Source organism: Hemitrygon akajei, chromosome 10 (assembly GCF_048418815.1).
Source record: "Hemitrygon akajei chromosome 10, sHemAka1.3, whole genome shotgun sequence".
NCBI lineage: Eukaryota > Metazoa > Chordata > Chondrichthyes > Myliobatiformes > Dasyatidae > Hemitrygon > Hemitrygon akajei.
Window position 1 is genome coordinate 19,552,347 of NC_133133.1, and position 25,416 is coordinate 19,577,762.

The window sequence follows — 25,416 nt, forward strand, 5'->3', positions numbered from 1 at the left end:
AGAACTGGACACAGTACTCCAAATGTGGCCTAACTAGAGTTTTATAGAGCTGCATCATTACATTGCGTCTCTTAAACTCTATCCCTCGACTTATGAAAGCTAACACTCCATAAACTTTCTTAACTACCCTATCTAGCTGTGAGGCAACTTTCAGGGATCTGTGGACATGTACCCCCAGATCCCTCTGCTCCTCCATACTACCAAGTATCCTGCCATTTACTTTGTACTCTGCCTTGGAGTTTGTCCTTCCAAAGTGTACCACCTCACACTTCTCCGGGTTGAACTCCATCTGCCACTTCTCAGCCCACTTCTGCATCCTATCAATGTCTCTCTGCAATCTTCGACAATCCTCTACACTATCTACAACACCACCAACCTTGACTTCCTTGAAAAACTCTGTAAGTTTGGTTAAACACAAAAGCTGCATGATTGGGTTTGAAATCGACCCAGATGTTGTCTGTGATGGTCATCCTGAAGCAAGGACGGTCTGACGCAATCACTGAATGACTGTGATGGACAAACTAATGTCATGTAGTCATCTGGTTAAATTATGGACAAGAACCAAATTTCTGGATAATTGATCCAAAGATGGGTTTGAATCTTGTTACTGTTGGTAAAACTTTCCAGTAATTAAATCTTGAATTTAAAATGCGAAACTATTGTTGTAAAACCCCATTTTGTTCATTAAAACCCTTCAAGAAAGGGAAAAAAGTTTGGTTAAACACCAACCAACCTTACCAACCATGTTGACTATCCAGTCCATGTCTACCCAAATGCTTATACATCTGGTCCTTCAGAGTACCTTCCAATAACGCTCCCATTACTGATGTCAGGCTCACCAGCCTCTTATTTCCTGGTTTATTTTTAGAGCCTTTCTTGAACTGCTGAATAACATTGGCCATCCTCCAATCCTCTGATACCTCTCCTGTCACTAAGGATGATTTAAATATCACTGCTAGGGCCCCGGCAATTTCTGCGCTTTCCTTCCGCAGGGTCCAAGGGAACACTTTGTCAGGCCCTGGGGATTTATCCACCCTAATTTGCCTCAGGACAGCAAACACCTCCTACTCTGTCATCAGGATAAAATCCATGAAGTTGATGCCACTCTGCCACTTCTATGGTCTCTGTATCCATGTCCTGAGTAAACATAGATGCAAAAAAATCCATTTAAGGTCTCTCCCATTTCTCTTGGCTTCACACATGGATTACCACTTTAATCTTCCAGAGGACCAGTTTTGTTCCTTGCAATCCTTTTGCACTTAACATATCTGTAGAATCCCTCAGGATTCTTCTTCACCTTGTCTGCTAGGGCAACATCATGCCTTCTTTTAGCCCTCCTGATTTCTTTCTTAAGTGTTCTCTTGCATTTCTTATACTCCATAAGCTCCCTAGTTGTTCCTACTGCCTATACTTGCAATGCACCTCTTTTTTTCCCCTCAGCCAGGACCTCGAGATTTCTTGAAAACCAAGGGTCCCTACACCTGTTATCGTTACCCTTTATTCTGACAGGCACATACAAGCTTTGTACTCTCAAAATTTCACTTTTCAAAGCCTCCCACTTACCAAGTGTACTTTTGCCAGAAACCAGCCTATCCCAATCCACACTTGCCAGACCCTTTCTGATACCATCAATTTTTGTATTGCACACTGGAGGAAAGCCCAAGTTGGTGTGGTCTTGCACTGATTCTATTATGGTCATTGTTCTGTTATGGATGTATTGAATATGGTCTCAATAAAATGAATCTCAGCTTTGTATATGGTGATATATATGTACTTTGATAATAATTTTACTTTGAAATTTAACAGCCATGGTTATGAATTTGGGTGTTTTCCTAACAAAAACACCCAAATTTATATTATTATACTATAAATATAATATGATTTATATTACGTTTATCTGGGCCAGCATGGTGGTGTGGTGTTTAGCATAATGATATTACAGTGCCAGTGACCCAGGTTTAATTCTGCCACTGTCTGTAAGGAGTTTGTACGTTCTTCCCATGACTGTGTGGTTTTCCTCTAGGTGCTCCAGTTTCTTCACAAATTCCAAAGACGTACGGGTTAATAGGTTAATTGATCACGTGGGTATAACTGGGTGGCTGCGGGTCTTGTTGGGAAAGAAGGATCTGTTACCATGCTGTATCTCTATATAAAGTAACAAGAAATTAAAATTAAATGCAGGAGGAACTCAGGAGTTCAAGCAGGATCTGTGGAGCCATAAGACAGACAAGGTTTCAGGATAAGATCAGCTATCCATTTCACTCCAGATGCTGCCTGACTTGCTGGGTTCCTCCAGCAGATTATTTCTTTGGTTCAGACTTCAACCTCTGCAGTCCCTTGTTCTCCTGTGGGCACTTTCCCATCTGCATTTAAAAGGACAATCGCAATATGAATTGAACAATAATTTCTAATCAATCCTTCATGGCTTCCCACAAGGGAAACTGCTGGATTCCTGAATAATCCAGGCAATTACTGGGTTCTGAGTCAAATCAGTTCCCTAACTACCACATCTGGGGATGTTATGATGTGCAACAAGAAACCAGTTGTGAAAACACAGTTTTTCAGCAATTAATACGTACAATCAATGGCCACTTTATTAGGAACAAGAGGTACCTAATAAAGTCTATGTTCGTGATCTTCTGCTGCTGTAGCCCATCCTCTTCAAGCTTCGACATGTTGTGCATTCAGAGATGCTCTTCTGCACACCACTGTTGTAATGCGTGGTTATTTGAGTTACTGTTGCCTTCTTGTCAGCTCGAACCAGTCTAACCATTCTCTTCTGATCTCTCTCATTAACAAGGTGTTTTTTTACCCACAGAACTGCCACTCATTGGATGTTTCTTTTTTATTTTCCACACCACTGTCTGCAAATTCTAGAGACTGTTGTGCATGAAAATCCCAAGAGATCAGCAGTTTCTCAAACCACCCCATCTGGCACCAACAATCATTCACGGGTCAAAGTCACTTAGTTCACATTTCTTTCCCATTGATCATGGGGACATTGTGACCATGTCTGCATGCTTTTATGCACTGAGTTGCTGCCCCATGATTGGCTGATTAGATATTTGTATTAAAGAGCAGGGGTACAGGTGTATCGAATAAAGTGGCCACTTTAAGTAATGCTAATCTGATCACTGAACTTCTAGATGCAAAGGGTCAAATGAGCCTAGTACAAAAAAGAGACTGAGATTATGTTACATAATCTATACTATTATTAATTGACCTCGAACTGAAGTTTAATGGTTTAACTACTGCCTCGGTTACTAGACACTGAGTCAAATCCATACCTTGCTCACTTTATTTTATCCATTAAGCTATAATGTACTCTTGGACATACTCCAGTTCTTGATTACATGACCTGCTCTGCACAAATTAGCGTGTTAGTTCAGCAGAAACTTGTCACGTGTGTGCGGAATGTTTTGCTGCGTTGATGACACCAAATTATTAATGGTTTCTGTTGTTGAGTTTCACAGTGTGCTTGCAATGCGCCTATGACTGGGAAGCACAACTTGGCAAGAGCTAAACTAATCAAGGCGTAAAGGGAAGAAAACCTTTGAACACAAATTGTTGAGAATTTAGAGGTTATCAGGGTGATTCAGTTCACTTCGTGAGCCAAATTTATAATGCTTCAACCACTATGAATATCAAATAAATGCAAAAATAAATTAATCTCATTTGGCACCTTCTGTTAATCCATTCCAAACGCTATTAGTCTGTTATTAAACAAGGATGTTGGCAGGACTTGAGTTATAGGGAAACACTGAACAGATTTAGATTTTATTCCCTGGAGTGTGGGAGAATGAGGGGAGATCTGACAGAGGTATTACAAAGTTATTAGGGGTATAGATAGGGTAAATGCAAGATAGCTTTTTCTACTGAGGTTGGGTGAGACTGGAAAGAGGTCATGGGTTAAGGGTAAAAGGTGAAATGTTAAAGGGGAACATGAGGGGGATCTTCACTCAGAGGGTGGTGGAGTGTGGAATGAGCTACCAGTGGAAGAGGTAGAAGCGGGTTCAATTTCAACATTTATGAGAAGTTTGGATAAGTACATGGATGGGAGGGGGATGGGAGGGGTATGGAAGGCAATGGTTCAGGTGCAGGTCGATGGGACTATGCAGAATAATAGCTTGGCATGGACTAGATGGGCTGAAGGCCTTGTTTCTGCACTGTAATGCTCTATGACTCTAGAACTCTAAGTGTGATGAGAGAAGTTCTACTTGTTTTAAACACAAGGGATTCTGCAGATGCTGGAGATCCAGAGTAACACACAGAAAATGCTGGGCGAACTCAGCAGGTCAGGCTGCATCTAGGGAGAGGAATAACCGGTCGACGTTTTGGGCCGAGACCCATCTTCAGGAGTCTTGAGGAGGGAATGATCTGCTGACTTCCAGCAGAACGACTCCATTTCTCCCTTCCATGTCAGTTTATTTACCCAGTAGTTAATTCTCTCCCGTGCTCAACATTCCTTTAATTCCTTTGACACACGCCTATGCTTTTGGTTTGAGGATATTAGCAATAAGTGGAGGTTGGACAAACTTGGGTTGTTTTATCATGAGCGTCATCAGAGGCTGGGAGGTGGACTGTATGAAGAAGATCCTGATGAAGGGTCTTGGCCTGAAACATTGACTGTTTACTCCTTTCCATAGATGCTGCCTGACATGCTGAGTTTCTCCAACATTCTGTGTGTGGTAGTGTAGATAGTTTTTCTCCCAGGGTCAAATACTAGAGGGCATAGCTTTAAAGTGGGAGGGGGGAAGTTTAAAGATGTGTAAGCCAGGTTTATTTTTAAAAAGGGAGTGTTAGGTGCTTGGGACGTGCTGCCCGGGTTGGCGCTGGAAGCAGAGACAATTGCATTGTTTAAGAGGCTTTTAGTTAGGCACATGAATATGCAGGGTTGGTGGGGCATGGATCATGTACAGGCAGAAAGGGGCAGTTTAATTTGACCTCAAGGTCAGCAGAGACATTATGGGCCAAAGATTAAGTCAAGTTTATAGTCATATGCACAAGTACAAGTAGGCACTGTTGCAAAGAAAAACTTACTTGCAGCAGCTTCTCCGGCACAAAGCATCTTCTAAGCAACATGCACAGAAAAGCATAAATTATACACAAATTCTACAAAAAAAAATCACAATTAGAACAAAATACTATCAGTTTTACTGGAAAATGTTCATGGTGTTGCTAAACTGTGGTGATTAGAGTTTTGCAGGTAGGTTCAAAAACCAAATGATTTAAGGGAAGTAGCTGTTCTTGAGCCTGGTGGTGTGGGACTTCAGGTTTCTGTGCCTCCTATCCAACGGTAGCTGTGAGGAGACGGCATGGATCTTTGATGATGGATGTTGTCTTCCCAAGGCAGTGCCTTTTATAGATAATAACAATGGTGGGGAGGGTTGTGCCATCTCTCCTGCGCGGTACCGTTCTACGTTCTATGTGTGGTTGTAAAGCATTAGTTGTGAACAATCTTCTACACAAAGGATGCTGCTCACCTCAAGGAAATCTTCAAAGGTGTCATCGTTATTAGAGTTCCCACCTCAATCTGGTCTGGAGCCTTTGAATGGTCCATTTAGTGAACTCGTGAAGGAAGTGAAAACACTAGACGCTGGAAATACTCTAAAGACCAGGCAGCATCTGTGGAGACAGAAACGGAGTTAATGTCTCAGGTCAATGACCTTTCCTCAGGATTTAGGCTTCCAGGTCATCAACCTGAAATGTTAACTCTGTTTTTCCGGCCGCCAATGCTGTTTCCACCATTTATTTCATATTTCCAGCATCTGCATCTTCCTGTTTGAGCATTAGATAGTTCAAGTTCAAGTTTAATTGTCATAGAGTCATATTCATAGATGGCCTTTCAGCCCATCTAGTCCATGAAAAAATATTTTAAAGGCCTATTCCATCGACCTGCACTGGGACCACTGCCCTCCATACCCTTACTGTCCATGTACCTATCCTAACGTTCTCATAAACATTGAAACCGAGTTTGTATTTCCCATCATGCCATCCTTAAGTTTCTCATCTTTCACCCTTAACCCATGACCTCCAGTTGTAGTCTCACCTAACCTCAGTGGGAAAAGCCTGCTTGCATATCCCCTATTTATACCCCTTCTAATTTTGTATACAGGTACCTCTATCAAATCTCCTCTCAATCTTCTATGCTCTAAGGGATAAAGTCCTAACCTATTCAATCTCTTCTTATAACTCAGGTCCTCCAGACAACATCCTTGTAAAATTTCTCTATACTCTTTCAACCTTATTTACATCTTTCCTGTAGGTAGGTGACCAAAAACGCACACACTACTCCAAATTAGGGCTCACCAACAGTCTTCTACAAACTCAACATAACGCCCCTTCTCCTGTGCTCAACACATTGATTTATGGAGGTCAATGTGCCAAAAACATTCTTTATGACCCTATGTGCCAGTGATTCAGCCATACACATGAAGACAGCCAAACGAAACAGTGTTCCTCCTGGGCCAAGAGGCAAAACACACTCTGCAGTTAACACGGTACGCAACAAGTCCAGTTCCACCGCTATCGAGCAACTTGCTGATGGGGTAGACCTGCAGTACTTAATGTTCATAATAGCCAGCAGCAGTGTCAGTATTGGAATGGAGCCAAAGTTCAGAAGTAAAGAGTACTTTATTGTGAGGAGTACTCAACATGAATGACACAAAGATTCAAATGCACCAGTGGCCACTTTATTAGGTACACCTATACACCTGGCTCACTAACACAAATATCTAATCAGCCAATCATGTGTCAGCAACTCAATGCATAAAAGCGTGCAGACATGGTCAAAATGTTCAGTTGTCGTTCAGACCAAACATCAGAATGGGGAAGAAATGTGATCTAAATGACTTTGACTATGGAATGATTGTTAGTGCCTGACGGGGTGGTCTGAGAATCTCAGAAATCGGTGATCCCCAGGGATTTCCATGCACACCAGGCTCTAGGTTTCACTGAGAATGGTGCGGGAAAAAAAAATCAAATCAATTCTGTGGGCAAAAACGCCTTGTTAATGGGAGCAGTCAGAGGAGAACGGCCAGACTGGTTCAAGCTGACAGGAAGGTGACAGTAACTCAAATAACCACAGGTTACAGCAGCGGTGTGCAGAATGGCATCCTGGACACACAACATGTCGAACCTTGAAGTGGATGGGCTACAGCAGCAAAAGACTACGAACATACACTCAGTGGCCACTTGATTAGGTACAGGAGGTATCTAATAAAGCAGCCTCTGAGTGTATACCCAAGATGGCAATATCCGATCCAGTGGAAGGTGGACTATATTAGACCCTCTGCCACCAGGCAGAAGATACAAACACCTGAAAGTGTGTGCCATCAGGATCACGGGCAGCTTCTTTCCCACCGTTATCAGACTCTTGTCGGACCTCTTATATGATAAAATGGACTCTTGGCCTCACAATCTAACATATTATGATTTTGCACTTTATTGTTTATCTGCACTGCACTCTTTCTGTAGTGATTACACTTTATTCAAAATTGTTACTGTTTTACCTTATTCAGGTCAATGCACTTAGTAATGCTTTGATCTGCATAAACAGAATGCAAGGCGATTTTCACTGTATCTTGGTACGTGTGACAATAATAAACCAAAACCAATAAAAACCATAAAATATAGGAGCAGAATTAGGCCATAGGGCCATCAAGTCTGCTCCACCATTTCATCATGGTTGATCCAATTTTCCTCAGCCCCAATCTCCTGCCTTCTCTCCATATCCCTTCATGCCCTGACCAATCAGAATCTATCAATCTCTACCTTAAATATACATAAAGACTTGGCCTCTACAGCTGCCTGCAGTAAATAATTCCACAGATTCACCACTCCCTGGCTAAAGAAATTCCTCCTTATTTCCGTTCTAAAAGGATGCCCCTTTATTCTGAGGCTGTGTCCTCTGGTCTTAGACTCTCTCACTAGAGGAAACATCCTTTCCATATCCACTCTATCAAGGCCCTTCAACAGTTGATAGGTTTCAATGAGGTCACCCCTCATTCTTGTGAATTCCAGTGAACACAGGCCCAGAGCCACCAAACAATCTTCATATGAAAGGCCATTTTGTGAACCTGCTTTGAAGCCTCTCTAGTTTCAGCACATCCTTTCTAAGATGAGCCCAAAACTGTTCATAATACTCCAAGTGAGGCCTCACCAGTGCATTATAAAGTCTCTACATTACATGCTTGTTTTTATATTCTAGTCCTCTTGAAATGATTGCCTCACCACAGCCAGAACCTGTAAATTAACCTGTAGGGAATCCTGCACAAGTGCTCCCAAGTCCCTCTGCACCTCTGATTTTTGTATTTTCTATCCATTGAGAAAATAGTCAACCCTTTCATTTCTTTTACCAAAGTACATGACCATACGCTTCTTGACACTGTATTCCATCTGCCACTTCTTTGCCCACTCTCCTAATCTGTCTAAGTCATTCTGTAGCCTCTCTGCTTCCTCAGAACTACCTGCCCCTCCAGCTATCTTCATATCATTTGCAAAATTTGCAACAAAGCCATCAATTCGACCATCCAAATCATTGACATATAATGTAAAAAGAATCGGTCCCAACACAGACCTCTGTGGAACATCACTTGTCACCGGCAGCTAGCCAGAAAAGGCTCCCTTTATTCCGTTCTTTCCCTCCTGCCAATCAGCCACTGCTTTATCCATGCTAGAATCTTCATTGTAATACCATGGGCTCATAGCTTGTTAAGCATCCTCATATGTGGCACCTTGTCAAAGGCCTTCTGAAAATCCAAATACACATCAACTGATTCTCCATTGTTTGTTATTTCTTGCTTGTTATTTCTTCAAAGAATTTCAACAGATTTGTCAGGCAAGATTTTCCCCTGAGGAAACTATGCTAACTACAGCCTATTTTACCGTGTGCCTCCAAGTACCCTGAGCAATCATCCATAATAATCAACTCCAACATCTTCCAAACCACTGAGGTCAGACTAACTGGCCTATAGTTTCCCTTCTTCCACCTCTCTCCCTTCTTGAAGACTGGAGTGACATTTGAAAATTTCCAGTCTTCTAGAACCATTCCAGAATCTAGTGATTCTTGAAAGATCATTACTAATGCCTCCATAATCTATTCATCCACCTCTTTCAGAACTCTGGAGTGTAAACCATCTGGTCCAGGTGACTTATCTACCATCAGACCTTTCAGTTTCCCAAGAACCTTCTCTCTAGCTATGGTAACTTCACACACCTCATGACCCAACACCTGGAACTTCCACCAAACTGTTAGTGTCTTCCACTGTGTTGACTGATGCAAAATATTTATTCAGTTCATCCGCCATTTCATTGTCCCCCATTAATACTTCTCCAGCATTGTTTTCCAGCAGTCCGATATCTACTCTCGCCTCTCTTTTATGCTTTATGCATTGAAAAAACTCTTGGTACCTTCTTTAATATTATTGGCTAGAGCTTTATTTGTCAAACATACACCAGAACATTGAAGCGTACAGTGAAATGCGTAATTTTGCTTAAATCAAATCAATGAAGAGTCTGCTGGGTGCAGGTCACAAGTGACACCACTTTCCAGCACCAACAAAGTGTGCCCACAAGTCACTAATCCCAACTGTGCGTCTTTGGAATCTGCGAGGAAATCAGAACATCAGGAGGAAATCCACACGGTCACAGGGAAAGCATACCAACTCGTTACAGTCAGCGGTGGGAATTGAACCCCATTCGGCAGTCACTGGCGTTGTAATAACACAACGCCTATGACATACCTGGACAAATTTCCACATCGTTGGGTTGTAACTGTATTGCTGCAGTTGCCTAAAGCAGTAGCTAACTCAGGAGTGCAAGGTTTCAGTACTACAGCTGGAAAAATGTCTGATCCAAGAACTTTCATCCATTTCTTGACGTCATGCTCATAATATTCCGCAGCACCAAACACATTGTATAACTGAAACATACACAGCAACTGCAGATTCTCTCTTGTTTGTGACATTGTAAAACAGTATTTGTTGTAGTTACTAATTAGAGTTACAGTTTTGATGCGGGATCTCAACCTGGAATGTCAACCATCCCGTTGCCTCTAGAGATGCTACTAAGTTCTCCCAGCAGTTTGCTTTTTGCTCCGGATTCCAGTAACTGTAGACTTCTATCTTTCCAGAGTTATAAGATGTTTGTATTCAGGTGTATGTGCTCTGTGTACTGTGTAAAGATCTCACTACAAACTTGATGATCCAGAACATGTAGTATAATGGGATAACAAGGGAGATAATTGTGTTACTGCAACAATTATAGAACAGAGTACCTACCCCTTAACACAAACACCATAACAACATGAAGAAGCAATTTATGGAAATGATTATTGTCTGAAGTAGGCATTTCAGACGTGCTGAGTAGTAACGTCTGGTGGAAGAGAAAAAAAATTAATTTGTAAACTAATCAACTTTAAACCTGTATAAAATTAACCAATTATTTATAGAATTATGTATAGGGCCATAAGACATAGCAGCAGAATCAGGCTATTCAGCCAATCATGTCTGCTCCACCATTCAATCATGGCTGATTTATTTTCCCTCTCAACCCTACCTTCCACCCATAACCTTTGAAGCCCTTACTAATCAAGAATCTATCAACCTCCACTTTAAATATACTCAATGTCTTGGCCGCCACAGCTGGCTGTGGCAATGAATTCCACAGACTCACCACCCCATGGCTAAAGAAATTCCTCCTCATCTCTGTTCTCAAGGCACATCCTTCTATTCTGAGGCCGTGCCCTCTGGTCCTAGACTGTCTCACTACAGGAAACATCCTCTCCACATCCACTCTGTCCAGGCCAGTGATTCCCAAAATGGGCGATATCACCCTCCTGGGGGCGGTGAGAGTTTCTAAGGGGTGATAAAGATAAAGAGGGCAGGAGGGGCTCGGTACCAAAGGGTGCAGCTGAGGGATTACAGGTTTAATTTCAGAAATGAATTACGTCTGAAATGCTTTTGATCCTCAGTGATCACATAATCAACTCATCTCTTGTTATCTCATCGTTCGCTTAGACTTTGCTCGAAGCACGCTTTAGACGTTGAAAAGCAACAGGACATTTCAGTGTTTGGCATATCATGAGAAATCTGGACTGAGGAAATCGTGTTATTTCCAGGCCTGGCATTATTGCAGTTCACTACTGTAGTACTGTGTTAGCTAGAAACGTCGACGGTACTCTTTTCTGTAGATGCTACCTGGCCTGCTGAGTTCCTCCAACATTTTGTGTGTGTTGCTTGGATTTCCAGCATCTGCAGATTGTTCTCTCGTTAGGGATTAAATGTGTGTGGACGGCATTACTAGTCAGGGAAAATGTCATGGCAGTGCTCAGTCAGGACAGACAGGAGAACTCATCCAGAGAGGCTTTATGGGTGGAACTGAGGAATAGGAAAGGTGTGACCACGTTAGTGTGGCTAGATAACGGACCACACAAAAGTCTGTCAGATTTAGGGGAACAAAAATGCAGAGAAATCGCAGACTGTTCCAAGAAACACAAGGCTGTTATAGTAGGTGATTTCCACATATTGACTGGGACTCACATAGATGGGGTAGAGTTTGTCAAATATGTTCAAATATGTCTCCTTAATCACTACACAGAAGTCCCAACAAGAGCGAGTCCGATACTTGATCTGCTATTAGGGAACAAGACAGGGCAGGAGACAGAAGTATGTGTAGGGGAACACTTTCATCTGGTTATCATAATGCCATTGGTTTCAAAGCGAATATGCAAAAAGAAAGGTCTGGCACACGGGTTGAGATTCTAAATTGGAGAAAGCCCAATTTTGATGGTATCAGAAAGGATAAGGCAAGTGTGGATCGGAACAGGCTGCTTTCTGGCAAAGGAATTGGAAGCCTTCCAAAAGTGAAATTTTGAGAGCTCAAAGCTTGTATGTGCCTGTCAAAATAAAAGGTAAAGATAACAGGAACCTTGGTTTTCAAGAGATATTGAGACCCTGGTTAAGAAAAAAAAGAGGTGTATAGGAGGTATAGGCAAGTGGGAACAAATGAGGTGCCAATGGAGTATGAGAAATGCACGAGAACACTTAAGAAGGAAATCAGAAGGGCTAAAGGAAGGCATTAGATTGACAAAGATGGCACAGTAGCATAGTGGTTAGCAAAACACTTTACAGCAAAGTGACCCAGGTTCAATTCCCCCTCCTGCCTGTAAGGAGTTTGTACATTCTCCCTGCGACTACATGGGTTTCACCCAACGGTCCAAAGAAATACCAGCTTCTGTATTAATTGTTCACTGTACAATGTCCAGTGATTAAATTGGGGCATTGGCAACACGGCTTGAAAGGCCAGAGAGGTCTGTTCCATCAATAAATAAATAAAAACAGAACAAGGTGAAGGAGAATCCTAAGGGATTAGAAACAGGGATGGTGCCGGAGGATTGGCGTATTGCTCATGTGGTTCCATTGTTTTAAAAAGGTTCTAAGAGTAAACCTAGCAATTATAAGTTTGACGTTAGTGCGGATAACTTCACTCACCTCAACCTACAAACCTACAAACTCACTTTCAATGGCTCTAACAATAATAGTGTGCCTCAGGGATCTGTACTGGGTCCAGAGTTGTTTGTCATATACATTAATGATCTGGGTGATGGGGTGGTAAATTGGATTAGTAAGTATGCAGATGATACTAAGATAGGTGGCGTTGTGGATAATGAAGTAGGTTTTCAAAGCTTTCAGAGAGATTTAGGCCAGTTAGAAGAGTGGGCTGAAAGATGGCAGATGGAGTTTAATGCTGAGAAGTGTGAGGTGCTACATTTTGGTAGGAATAATCCAAATAGGACATACATGGTAAATGGTAAAGCATTGAAGAATGCAGTAGAACAGAGTGATCTAGGAATAATGGTGCATAGTTCCCTGAAGGTAGAATCTCATGTGGATAGGATGGTGAAGAAAGCTTTTGGTATGCTGGCCTTTATAAATCAGAGCATTGAGTATAGGAGTTGGGATGTAATGATAAATTGTACAAGGCATTGGTAAGGCCGAATTTGGAGTATTGTGTACAGTTCTGGTCACTGAATTATAGGAAAGATGTCAACAAATTAGAGAGAGTACAGAGGAGATTTACTAGAATGTTACCTGGGTTTCAGCACCTAAGTTACAGAGAAAGGTTGAACAAGTTAGGACTTTATTCTTTGGAGCGTAGAAGGTTGAGGGGGGACTTGATAGAGGTATTTAAAATTATGAGGGGGATAGATAGAGTTGATGTGGATAGGCTTTTTCCATTGAGAGTAGGGGAGATTCAAACAAGAGGACATGAGTTGAGAGTTAGGGGGCAAAAGTTTAGGAACTTCTTTACTCAGAGAGTGGTAGCTGTGTGGAACGAGCTTCCAGTAGAAGTGGTAGAGGCAGGTTCGATTTTATCATTTTAAAAAAATCTGATAGGTATATGGACAGGAAAGGAATGGAGGGTTATGGGCTGAGTGCGGGTCAGTGGGAGTAGGTGAGAGTAAGCGTTCGGCACGGACTAGAAGGGCCGAGATGGCCTGTTTCCGTGCTGTAATTGCTACATGGTTATATGGATTCTACAGATATGTGGAGAGCAAAAGGATTGCAAGGGACAAAACTGGCCCTCCGGAAGATCAGAATGGTGATCTATGCATGGAGCCAAAAGAGATGGGGGAGATCTTAAATGGATTTTTTACATCTGTATTTACTTACGAGACAGACACGGAGTCTATAGATGTGGACCCGATACAAATTACAGAGGAGAATGTCTTTGCTGTCTTGAGGCAAATTAGGGTGGATACATCCCCAGGGTCTGACAAGGTCTTCCCTCAGACTCTGCGGGAGGCAAGTGCAGGATTTGCAGGGGCCCAAGCAGAGAAATTTAAATCATCCTTAGCGACAGGTGAGGTACTGAAGGATTAGAGGATAGCTAATATTGTTCCTCTGTTTAAGAGAGGATCTAAAAATAAACCAGAAAATTATAAGCTGGTGAGCCTGACATCAATAGTGGGAAAGTACTCTAAGGGACTGGATATATGTGTAGTTGGATAGACATGGACTAATTAGTCAGCATAGCTTTGTCCGTGGTATGTTGCATCTAACCAACCTTAAAGAGTTTTTCAAGGAAGTTACCAGGAAAGTTGATGAAGGCAAGACAGTGAATCTTGTCTATATGGACTTTAGCAAGGCATTTGACAAGGTTCCACATGGGAGGCTGGTCAAGAAGGTTCAGTCGCTCGGCATTCAAGATGAGGTAGTAAATTGGATTTGTGGGAGAAGCCAGAGAGTGGTGTAAGATGGTTGCCTCTCTGACTGGAGGCCAGTGACTAGTGGAGTGCCGCAGGGATTGGTGCTGGGTCCATTGTTGTTTGTCATCTATATCAATGATCTGGATGATAATGTGGTTAACTAGATCATCAGATTTACAGATGACACCAAGATTGGGGGTGTAGTGGACAGCGAGGAAGTCTATCAGAGCTTGCAGTGGGCTCTAGACCAGCTGGAAAAATGGGCTGAAATGGGAATTGAATGTAGAGAAGGGCAAGGTGTTCCATTTAGGTAGGACCAACCAGGGTAGGACTTACACAGTGAACGGTAGGGCACTGAGAAGAGTAATAGAACAAAGGGATTACAGGTCCATAATTCCTTGGAAGTGGCAGCACAGGGAGATAGGGTCGTAAAGAAAGCTTTTGGCACATTGGCCTTCATAAATCAATGCATTAAGTACTGAAGATGGGATGTTATGTTGAAGTTGTACGAGACATTGGTGAGGCTTAATTTGGAGTGTTGTGTGCAGTTTTGGTCACCTACCTACAGGAAAGAAGTAAATAACTTTGAAAGTTTGCAGAGAAAATTTACAAGGATATTGTTGGGACTGGAGGACACGAGTTATAAGGAAAGATTGAATAGGTTAGGACTTAATTCCTTGGAGTGCAGAAAATTGAGGGGAGATTTGATAGAGGTATACAAAATTATGAGGGTTATAGACAGGGTAACTGCAAGCCGGCTTTTTTCCACTGTAGTTGGGTGGGACTACAACCAGAGGTCATGGTTTAAGGTTGAAAGGTGAAAAGTTAAAGGGGAACGTGAGAAACTTCTTTACTCAAAAGGTTATGAGAGTATGAAATGAGCTGCCAATGCAAATGGTGCATGCAAGCTCAGTTTCCGTGTTTAAGAGAAGTGTGCATTGGTACATGGATTTTAGGGGTATGGAGGGTTATGGTCCCAGGTGTAGTAGGCTGTTGGGCATGGACTAGATGGTCTGAGGGGGTTGATTCTGTGCTGTACTTTTCTAAGTCTCTATGACTACCCAAGGATTTACTGGGGGCAGCGTCACAAGTGTTGCCACATACTCTGGCTCCAACACAGCATGCCCACAATGTTTGGCAGAACAACACAAGCAACAGCAACAAAACTAAGACAGCAAAACAAGTCCCTTTCCTTCTTCCTGTTCACCACACTCTCACATACACAGAGAGACAGGCCTCCAACCACACTCTCACATACACAGAGAGACAGGCCTACAACCACACTCTCACATACACAGACAGACAGCCCTACAACCACACTCTCACATACACAGACAGACAGGCCTCCAATCACACTCTCACATACACAGAGAGACAGGCCTCCAACCACACTCTCACATACACAGAGAGACAGGCCTACAACCACACTCTCACATACACAGAGAGACAGGCCTCCAATCACACTCTCACATACACAGAGAGACAGGCCTCCAATCACACTCTCACATACACAGAGAGACAGGCCTCCAATCACACTCTCACATACACAGACAGACAGCCCTACAACCACACTCTCACATACACAGACAGACAGGCCTCCAATCACACTCTCACATACACAGAGAGACAGCCCTACAACCACACTCTCACATACACAGACAGACAGGCCTCCAATCACACTCTCACATACACAGAGAGACAGCCCTACAACCACACTCTCACATACACAGACAGACAGCCCTACAACCACACTCTCACATACACAGAGAGACAGGCCTCCAATCACACTCTCACATACACAGAGAGACAGCCCTACAACCACACTCTCACATACACAGAGAGACAAGCCTACAACCACACTCTCACATACACAGAGAGACAGGCCTCCAACCACACTCTCACATACACAGAGAGACAGGCCTACAACCACACTCTCACATACACAGACAGACAGGCCTCCAATCACACTCTCACATACACAGAGAGACAGCCCTACAACCACACTCTCACATACACAGACAGACAGGCCTCCAATCACACTCTCACATACACAGAGAGACAGCCCTACAACCACACTCTCACATACACAGACAGACAGGCCTACAACCACACTCTCACATACACAGACAGACAGGCCTCCAATCACACTCTCACATACACAGAGAGACAGGCCTCCAATCACACTCTCACATACACAGAGAGACAGGCCTCCAATCACACTCTCACATACACAGACAGACAGCCCTACAACCACACTCTCACATACACAGACAGACAGGCCTCCAATCACACTCTCACATACACAGAGAGACAGCCCTACAACCACACTCTCACATACACAGACAGACAGGCCTCCAATCACACTCTCACATACACAGAGAGACAGCCCTACAACCACACTCTCACATACACAGACAGACAGCCCTACAACCACACTCTCACATACACAGAGAGACAGGCCTCCAATCACACTCTCACATACACAGAGAGACAGCCCTACAACCACACTCTCACATACACAGAGAGACAGGCCTACAACCACACTCTCACATACACAGAGAGACAGGCCTCCAACCACACTCTCACATACACAGAGAGACAGGCCTACAACCACACTCTCACATACACAGACAGACAGGCCTCCAATCACACTCTCACATACACAGAGAGACAGCCCTACAACCACACTCTCACATACACAGACAGACAGGCCTCCAATCACACTCTCACATACACAGAGAGACAGCCCTACAACCACACTCTCACATACACAGACAGACAGGCCTACAACCACACTCTCACATACACAGACAGACAGGCCTCCAATCACACTCTCACATACACAGAGAGACAGGCCTCCAACCACACTCTCACATACACAGAGAGACAGGCCTCCAATCACACTCTCACATACACAGAGAGACAGGCCTCCAACCACACTCTCACATACACAGAGAGACAGGCCTCCAATCACACTCTCACATACACAGAGAGACAGGCCTCCAACCACACTCTCACATACACAGAGAGACAGGCCTCCAACCACACTCTCACATACACAGAGAGACAGGCCTACAACCACACTCTCACATACACAGAGAGACAGGCCTCCAACCACACTCTCACATACACAGAGAGACAGGCCTACAACCACACTCTCACATACACAGACAGACAGGCCTCCAATCACACTCTCACATACACAGAGAGACAGCCCTACAACCACACTCTCACATACACAGACAGACAGGCCTCCAATCACACTCTCACATACACAGAGAGACAGCCCTACAACCACACTCTCACATACACAGACAGACAGCCCTACAACCACACTCTCACATACACAGAGAGACAGGCCTCCAATCACACTCTCACATACACAGAGAGACAGGCCTCCAACCACACTCTCACATACACAGAGAGACAGGCCTCCAATCACACTCTCACATACACAGAGAGACAGGCCTCCAACCACACTCTCACATACACAGAGAGACAGGCCTCCAATCACACTCTCACATACACAGAGAGACAGGCCTCCAACCACACTCTCACATACACAGACAGACAGGCCTCCAACCACACTCTCACATACACAGAGAGACAGCCCTACAACCCCTCCTACAGCCACTGATGAGAATCTGATCAAGCGATATTAATGATGGTACGTGGAAGGCAAAGATGTTTCCATAGAACCATAGAACATTACAGCACAGAAACAGGCCTTTTGGCCCTTCTTGTCTGTGCCGAACCATTTTTCTGCCTTGTCCCACTGACCTGCACCTGGACCATATCCCTCCATACACCTCTCATCCATCTAGCTGTCCAAGTTTTTCTTAAATGTTAAAAGTGAGCCCGCATTTACCACTTCATCTGGCAGCTCATTCCACATTCCCACCACACTCTGTGTGAAGAAGCCCCCCCTAATGTTCCCTCTAAACTTTTCTCCCTTCAGCCTTAACCCATGTCCTCTGGTTTTTTTCTCCCCTAGCCTCACTGGAAAAAGCCTGCTTGCATTCACTCTATCTACATCCATCATAATTTTATATACCTTTATCAAATCTCCTCTCATTCTTCTACGCTCCAGGGAATAAAGTCCTAACCTATTCAACCTTTCTCTGTAACTCAGTTTCTCAAGTCCCGGCAACATCCTTGTACACCTTCTGTGCGCTCTTTCAACCTTATTAATATCCTTCCTGTAATTCGTTGACCAAAACTGAACACAATACTCCAAATTCTGCCTCACCAATGCCTTATACAACCTCACCATAACATTCCAACTCTTACACTCAATACTTTGATTTATAAAGGCCACTACAGGTGTCCCCCGTTTTTCGAACGTTTGCTTTACGACAACTCGCTGTTATGAAAGACCTACATTAGTACCTATTTTCGCTAACCAAAGAGGATTTTCGCTTTTACAAAAAAAAGACGCCCGCTTTATATGTGTGTTTACCCCGAGAAAGACTACCATGACCATGAAACCTTGTGCGGGTAGTTGTTTGCGCATGCCTGTACGTGCCGAATTTTTTTCTCCAAATTGACTTTGATTCGCTGTCTTCCCGATTTTGATAAGTGAAGCTACACCGTACATACAATATTTCTACTTTATATAGGGTTATATTTATCATATCATTCCTGCTTTTACTATACGTTAGTGTTATTTTAGGTTTTATGTTTTATTTGGTATGATTTGTTAGGTAATTTTTTTGGGTCTGGGAACACTCAAAAACTTTTCCCCATATAAATTAATGGTAATTGCTTCTTCGCTTTATGACATTTCAGTTTACAAACGGTTTCATAGGAATGCTCTACCTTCGGATTGCGGGGGAAACCTGTACAGTATTATAAAGGCCAATGTACCAAAAGCTCTCTTTACTACCCTATCTACCTGTGATGCCACTTCTAGGAAATTATGTATCTATATTCCTAGATCCCTCTGTTCTACTGTACTCCTCAGTGCCCTACCATTTACCTTGTATGTTCTACCTTGGTTTTTCCTTCCAAAGTGCGATACCTCACACTTGTCTGTATCTGCCTTTTTTCAGCCCATTTTTTCAGTTGGTCCAAATCCCTCTGCAAGCTTTGAAAACCTTCCTCACTGTCCAGTACACCTCCAATCTTTGTATCATCAGCAAATTTGCTGATCCAATTTACCGCATTATCATTCAGCTCATTGATATAGACGGCAAATAACAATGGACCCAGCACTGATCCCTGTGGCACACCACTAGTCACAGGCCTCCACTCAGAGAAGCAAGCCTGTGTTGGCAATGTAGACATTATCAAGGAGTATCAGAAGAACAGCAAATTATTGTGTTCCCCTTGCACTGCTACTGGGTACTAGATCCAAAGGGTTCCTGAACTCAGAAAGGGAAAAATGACAAGAATGATTCATCTCTGTGTATCAAACTCCCTGATTAGGAACTTCAATCCAAGTTGTGATTGGCCTTCCTACTGTAACTGAGGCACGTGCACCAGCATTCTTCAACCACACAATACTGTGGCATTTTACTCTGGCTTTTCCAAAGCAGAGAACAAACTGTGACGTCCACTCATCAGACTTCTATTTGACAGCATATTTTTAATGATACATTTCAGAAGGGCGGGGGGGGGGGGGTGTGTGAATTGCAGGAATCCTACCAAATACTGAAAGGCTGAGATAGGTTAGATAGAGAAAGGATGTTTCCATTAGTGCAAGAGTCTAGGATCAAAGAGCACAGATTCAGAATAGAAGGATGCCCCTTTAGAACAGAGATGAGGAATAATTTCTTTAGCCAGAGGACAGTGAATCTGTGGAATTTATTGCCACGTATGCTATGGAGGCCAAGTTATTGAGTATTTAAAGCGGAGGTTCATAGGTTCTTGATTAGTAAGGATAACAATGGTTTCAGGGAGAAGCCATGAGAATGGGGTTGGGAGGGAAAATAAGTCAGCCGTGATGGAATGGTGGAGCAAACTCGATGGGCTGAATGGCCTAATTAAGCTCCTGTGTCTTTTATGGCCTCTCTGGCAGCTTATTGACAGCCAAACATTCAGAAAGCATAGCAGCTTTGCAGAACATCAGACGTAGAACAAGCCACACCGTTTGTCCTTTCAACCAACAGGACTGAAGAAGTGTTCATTAAAAAAAATGCAGAGATTCAGTAATAATTACAAGATGAAGGAATGAGACATATCCCTTCCCCTTCTTAAATTCCCCACTTTGATCTCTTACATATTCTCTTCACCTGCATATCACCTCCCACTGGTGCCCCTCCTCCTTCCCTCTCTCTCAATTCAGATCCCTTCTCCTCCAGCCCTTTACTTTTACCACCTATCACCTCCCAGCTTCTTACCACATCCCCCCCTCTTTCACCCACTAAACTTCATCCGTCACGTTTATAGCATGTCTTTCTACCCCTGCCCCCATCTTCTTATTCTGGTATCTACCCCCTTTCTATCCAGTCCTGGAGAAGGGTCTTGGCCCAAAACATCAACTGTTTACACATTTCCACAGATGTTGCCTGAGATGCTGAGTTTCTCCAGCATTTTATGTCTGCAGAATCTCTTGTGTTTAACATTTATAAAATATTCATTTTTTGTTATCAGAGAGGTTATTTGGCACTAATTAAGACAGGTCAAGTTTATATATGCTCAAACTTTCTCTACTGAGTTTATTTGGCATCTGTAATGACATTACAGGATGCTGTTCCAAGACTGGAATAGTGAGTCAGACCGCAATTAATTACTAAGCAATACACACAAATGCTGAAGAAATGTGGAAGGCCGGGCAGCACCTATGGAAATGAATAAACGTTTTGGGCCAAGACCCTTCTTCAGGACTGGAAAGGAAGGGGGTAGATACCAGAATAAGAAGATGGGAGGAGGGGTAGAAAGACAAGCTATGAAGGTGATGGGTGAAGGAGGGGGTATGTGGTAAGAAGTTGGGAGGTGAGAGGTGGTAAAAGTAAAGGGCTGGAGAAGAAAGGTTCTGAATTGAGAGGAGAGTGGACCATAGAAAAGAGGGAAGGAGAAGGGGCACCAGAGGGAGGTGGTAGGCAGATGAGGAGAATATGTAAGAGGGCAAAGTGGGGAATTTAAAAAGGGGAAGGGAAACATTGTTTCATTCCTTTATTTTGTAATTATTGCTTAAGACTTTCAACTTGCTTATCGGTGTGTGGTGTTAGTCACCGGAATTCAGTGTCTCATGTTGATATGAAAATCGGTGTGTGATGTTCACCGGAATTCAGTGTCTCATGTTGATAGGAATATCAGTGTGTGATGTTCACCAGAATTCAGAGTCTCACGTTGATATGAATATCAGTGTGTGATGTTCACTGGAATTCAGAGTCTCACATTGATATGAATATCAGTGTGTGATGTTCACCGGAATTCAGTGTCTCATGTTGATATGAAAATCGGTGTGTGATGTTCACCGGAACTCAGTGTCTCATGTTGATAGGAATATCAGTGTGTGATGTTCACCGGAATTCAGAGTCTCACGTTGATATGAAAATTGGTGTGTGATGTTCACTGGAATTCAGAGTCTCACATTGATATGAAAATCAGTGTGTGATGTTCACCGGAATTCAGAGTCTCACATTGATATGAAAATCGGTGTGTGATGTTCACCAGAATTCAGAGTCTCACGTTGATATGAATATCAGTGTGTGATGTTCACCGGAATTCAGAGTCTCACGTTGATATGAAAATCAGTGTGTGGTGTCAGTCACCAGAATTCAGTGTCTCATGTTGATATGAAAATTGGTGAAGGTGTTAGCCTCACTGTCACAGTACAGGACATTGTAAAATTCGCTAAACGGGTTGGATCTGTCTAAAGAGTTATGGAGCATCCTGCAGAAATAGCCCATCTCTCCAAAGTGGTGTGACTTTATTGGATTTATCTCAAACGCACGATGCACATAATTCATTGAGTCATACACAGAGTCTGCAGTGGCATCTCAGGTCCTTCAGATTCTGACTGGCAGCATCACTAACTGCCGTGGAGGCTCCAAAGCACAGGATCGGAAAAACCTGCAGAGATTTGCAGACTCAGCCAACCTGTCATGGGCACGAGCCACCTCCCACCCTACCATCAAACTTATTTTCAAAAGGCAATGCCCTCAGGAAAGCGGCACTGAACATTAAATGACCCTCACCACCTGGGAAATGCCCTCTTCTCATCACTACCATCAGGGAGGAGGGACAGCAGCCTGAGGACGCACACTCAACATCTTCCTCTACTCAGAGAAATGAAACTCTGCCTATCCAATCTTCCCTCATAATTGCAATGTTCCATTGAACAGAGGACAGTTACAGGAAGGTGCTCTGTGTTCTAATCGAAGGTCGCTGACTTGAAATATTAACTCTGCTTCTTTCTCTACATGTGTTGAATGATCCCCAGCACTTTCCATTTTTATTTCAGGATTACAGAATCTGCAGATTTTGAAATTTTAGGTCAGTGATTGTGACTTTTGTTCAGCAAGATGATCACTGAACTATGTTCTCAGTATTCCCAGGAGTTGGCTAATTAATCAGCTCCGTGTCCTTCCAGAGATTAGGTTTCCCGAAATGCACACAATATAAATAGTGCAGCAGTCTCTCTAGATGTGCACTCCATTCCTCTGCTAATGTAACCCATTACTTGATGTACCAGTTTTTGAAACAGTCACACATAATACTGAAGCTTCATGCATTCATCCATCAAAACCCCTGTGGGATGGGAATAACTTTTAATAATAATTTTAGTGAAAAAATCAATTTAAACTTTAGCACAATTCTATTTTCAGTGGAATCAATTTCATCCCATATGTCTTCTTATTCATCAGCACAGGAAATTGCTCCATTTAATATATCATATTCCCATTTTCCTTCTTTGTTCCAAAACCAATTATCTTACATAATAAGTTGCATCAACCTTCTGTTGTCTAGTTTTCTAAAAGATGCAAATGTTTTAAAATGTGTGCATAATATTTTTGATTATTTAATCTACTTTATCATTTTGGTATCCAAGGCAAATGTGGAGACAGTTCATCATGAGTTAGAAACTTTAAAACATCAAAATAATTACTTATAGATCCCATGTATAAATATTTTTCCATATAGCTTGCTTCCAAGGATCAAGAAACAACTTTTTCACCATATACAGTACAAGGGAGAGGGTATCTAGAATGGTTGGTACGATTAACTGCCTAGGTGAAGAAACTTTTAAGGTGTTGTTAAGTTTTTGTTTTAATACCCTATAACGCTTTCCAGAAGGGAGATTTTGGAAAAGGCAGTCTGCTGGATGGGTCGTGTCCAGAATGATGTTTCCTATCTGCTTTTTTGTCCTGGATGCATAATAGTCGACTGCGGTCAATAACCTTTTCTGCTGTCCTGACAGTTTGATGTTGTTTTTGTACATTGTGAGAGGATGCTGCACTGAACCAGACAGTAATGGCTCCATTTCTTATTTCCAAAGCCATTTCCTATAGTTTGCTCTTTTGCCTCTCACCCCCCCCCCCCCCCCCCACAGAAACCATTTTGGGCATTAACTGCAGTTCCTCACCTTTAACATCAGTAATGTCGAATGAGGAACTCCACCAAATTGTTTATTTATGACCTCTCTCTCCCTCTTCTATAAGAAGCTTGTCATTAAGCTAGAAAGGGCGCAAAAAAAAAAATTTGCTCAGTTGTTACCAAGACCAGGAGTTTGAGTTATAAGGAGTGATTGGATAGGCTGGAACTGTTTTCCTGGAATATAGGAGCTAAGGATGACTATACTTATAGAGGCTTATAAAATCATGAGGGACATTGATAAGTGGATGGTCAGAGCCCATGTTCATAGATAAAACAGGCAAACCGATAGCCTAAGTAGTTAGTGCAATCGATTTTAGGCGGCAGCAATCACTGATTAGGGCTTGGTTCCCACTGTTGTCCATAAGGAGTCTGTACATTCTCCCAGTGACTGCATGGGCTTCCTCTCTGCTTTCCTCCCACATTCCACAGTGTATGGTTAGGGTTAGTAAGTTGTGGGAAACGTGGCGACACTTGTGGGCTGCCCCTAGCACAATCCTCATTGATCTGATTTGACACAAACACCTTATTTCACTGCATGTTTTGATGTACACACAACAAATAAAGCTAATCTTTATCTTTTTCCCGAAAGGTTGGGGAGTATGAGACCAAAGAGCGAGGGTTTAAGATGAGAGGGGAAAAATTTAAAGGGAACTTGAGGGGTTAAACTTTTCCACATAGAGTGTAGTTGGTATATAGAATAAGCTGCCAGACGAGGTGGTAGAGGTGGGAACAATACCAAAGTAGGAATGATATTTAGACAGGTACATGGATTACAGTTTGGTTGCCATGGGCAAGTTGGGCAAAAGAATCTATTGCCATACTTTACCACTCAATGATTCTTTCAGGAACTTTTGCAGATCATTCTTTAGTAATTCATCCTTCTTTCAAAAATTCATCAGGTTTCAAAATAATGAGTTTTTTTCTTCTAAAGAACTGTGTGTATGATAGAACATTGAATAAAGAATAACACAGCACAGAACAGGCCCTTCAGCTGACCTTTAAACGAATCCAGGATCATTCTACCCCCTTCCTCCCACACAACCCTCCATTTTTCTACCATCCATGTGTTTATCTAAGAGTTTCTTAAATGTCCCTAATGTATCTGCCTCTACCACTACCACTGGCAGTGTGTTCCATGCACTGACCATCCTCTGTGTAAAAACTCACCTCTGACACATATTTTCTTCCAATCAGCTTAAAATTATGTCCTCTTGTATTAGTCATTTCCACCCTGGGGAAAAGTCTGCCTGTCTACTCTATCTATGTCCCTTATCATTTTATACACCTTTATCAAGTCACCTCTCTTCCTCCTTCACTCCAAAGAGTAAAGCCTGAGCTCGCTCAACCTAAGATATCCTCTAAACCAGGCAGTGTCCAGGTAAATATCTGCAACCTCTCTAAAGCTTCTTCATCATTCCTATAATGAGGGGACCAGAACTGAACACAATACTCCTAGAGTGGTCTAACTATAGTTTTATGGAGCTGCAAGATTACTCAGAGCTCTTGAAATAAATCCCTCAACTTTGATCCTCACCACCTTCCCCAAGTGAACATATTTACGATGGAAATGCTTGGGGTCCCTGGAATTCTAAGAAATTCCTTCCAAAGTTAACGAACTTGCAAAGACATCGATTAAAGCATTGTTAACCTCATCTCCACTTTTC

At 42.7% G+C, this 25,416-nt stretch overlaps 1 protein-coding gene across 5 annotated transcripts in view; it reads right to left on the reverse strand.

Moving 5' to 3' along the window:
* tmem255a (transmembrane protein 255A) overlaps window positions 1–25,416 on the reverse strand; it is a 104,850-nt gene that overhangs the window by 63,217 nt on the left and 16,217 nt on the right. The window contains exons 1-2 of one of the 5 annotated variants that reach the window (XM_073057872.1): window positions 5,484–5,577; window positions 5,041–5,071 (exon numbers count right to left, since the gene is read on the reverse strand). The exons of the other annotated variants lie outside the window; for them this stretch is intronic. Coding sequence (XP_072913973.1) covers window positions 5,041–5,071; window positions 5,484–5,560 — 108 coding nt within the window. The 5' untranslated portion in view covers window positions 5,561–5,577. Of the gene's footprint in view, window positions 1–5,040; window positions 5,072–5,483; window positions 5,578–25,416 lie in introns of those variants that run through there. 5 annotated transcript variants of the gene reach the window in all.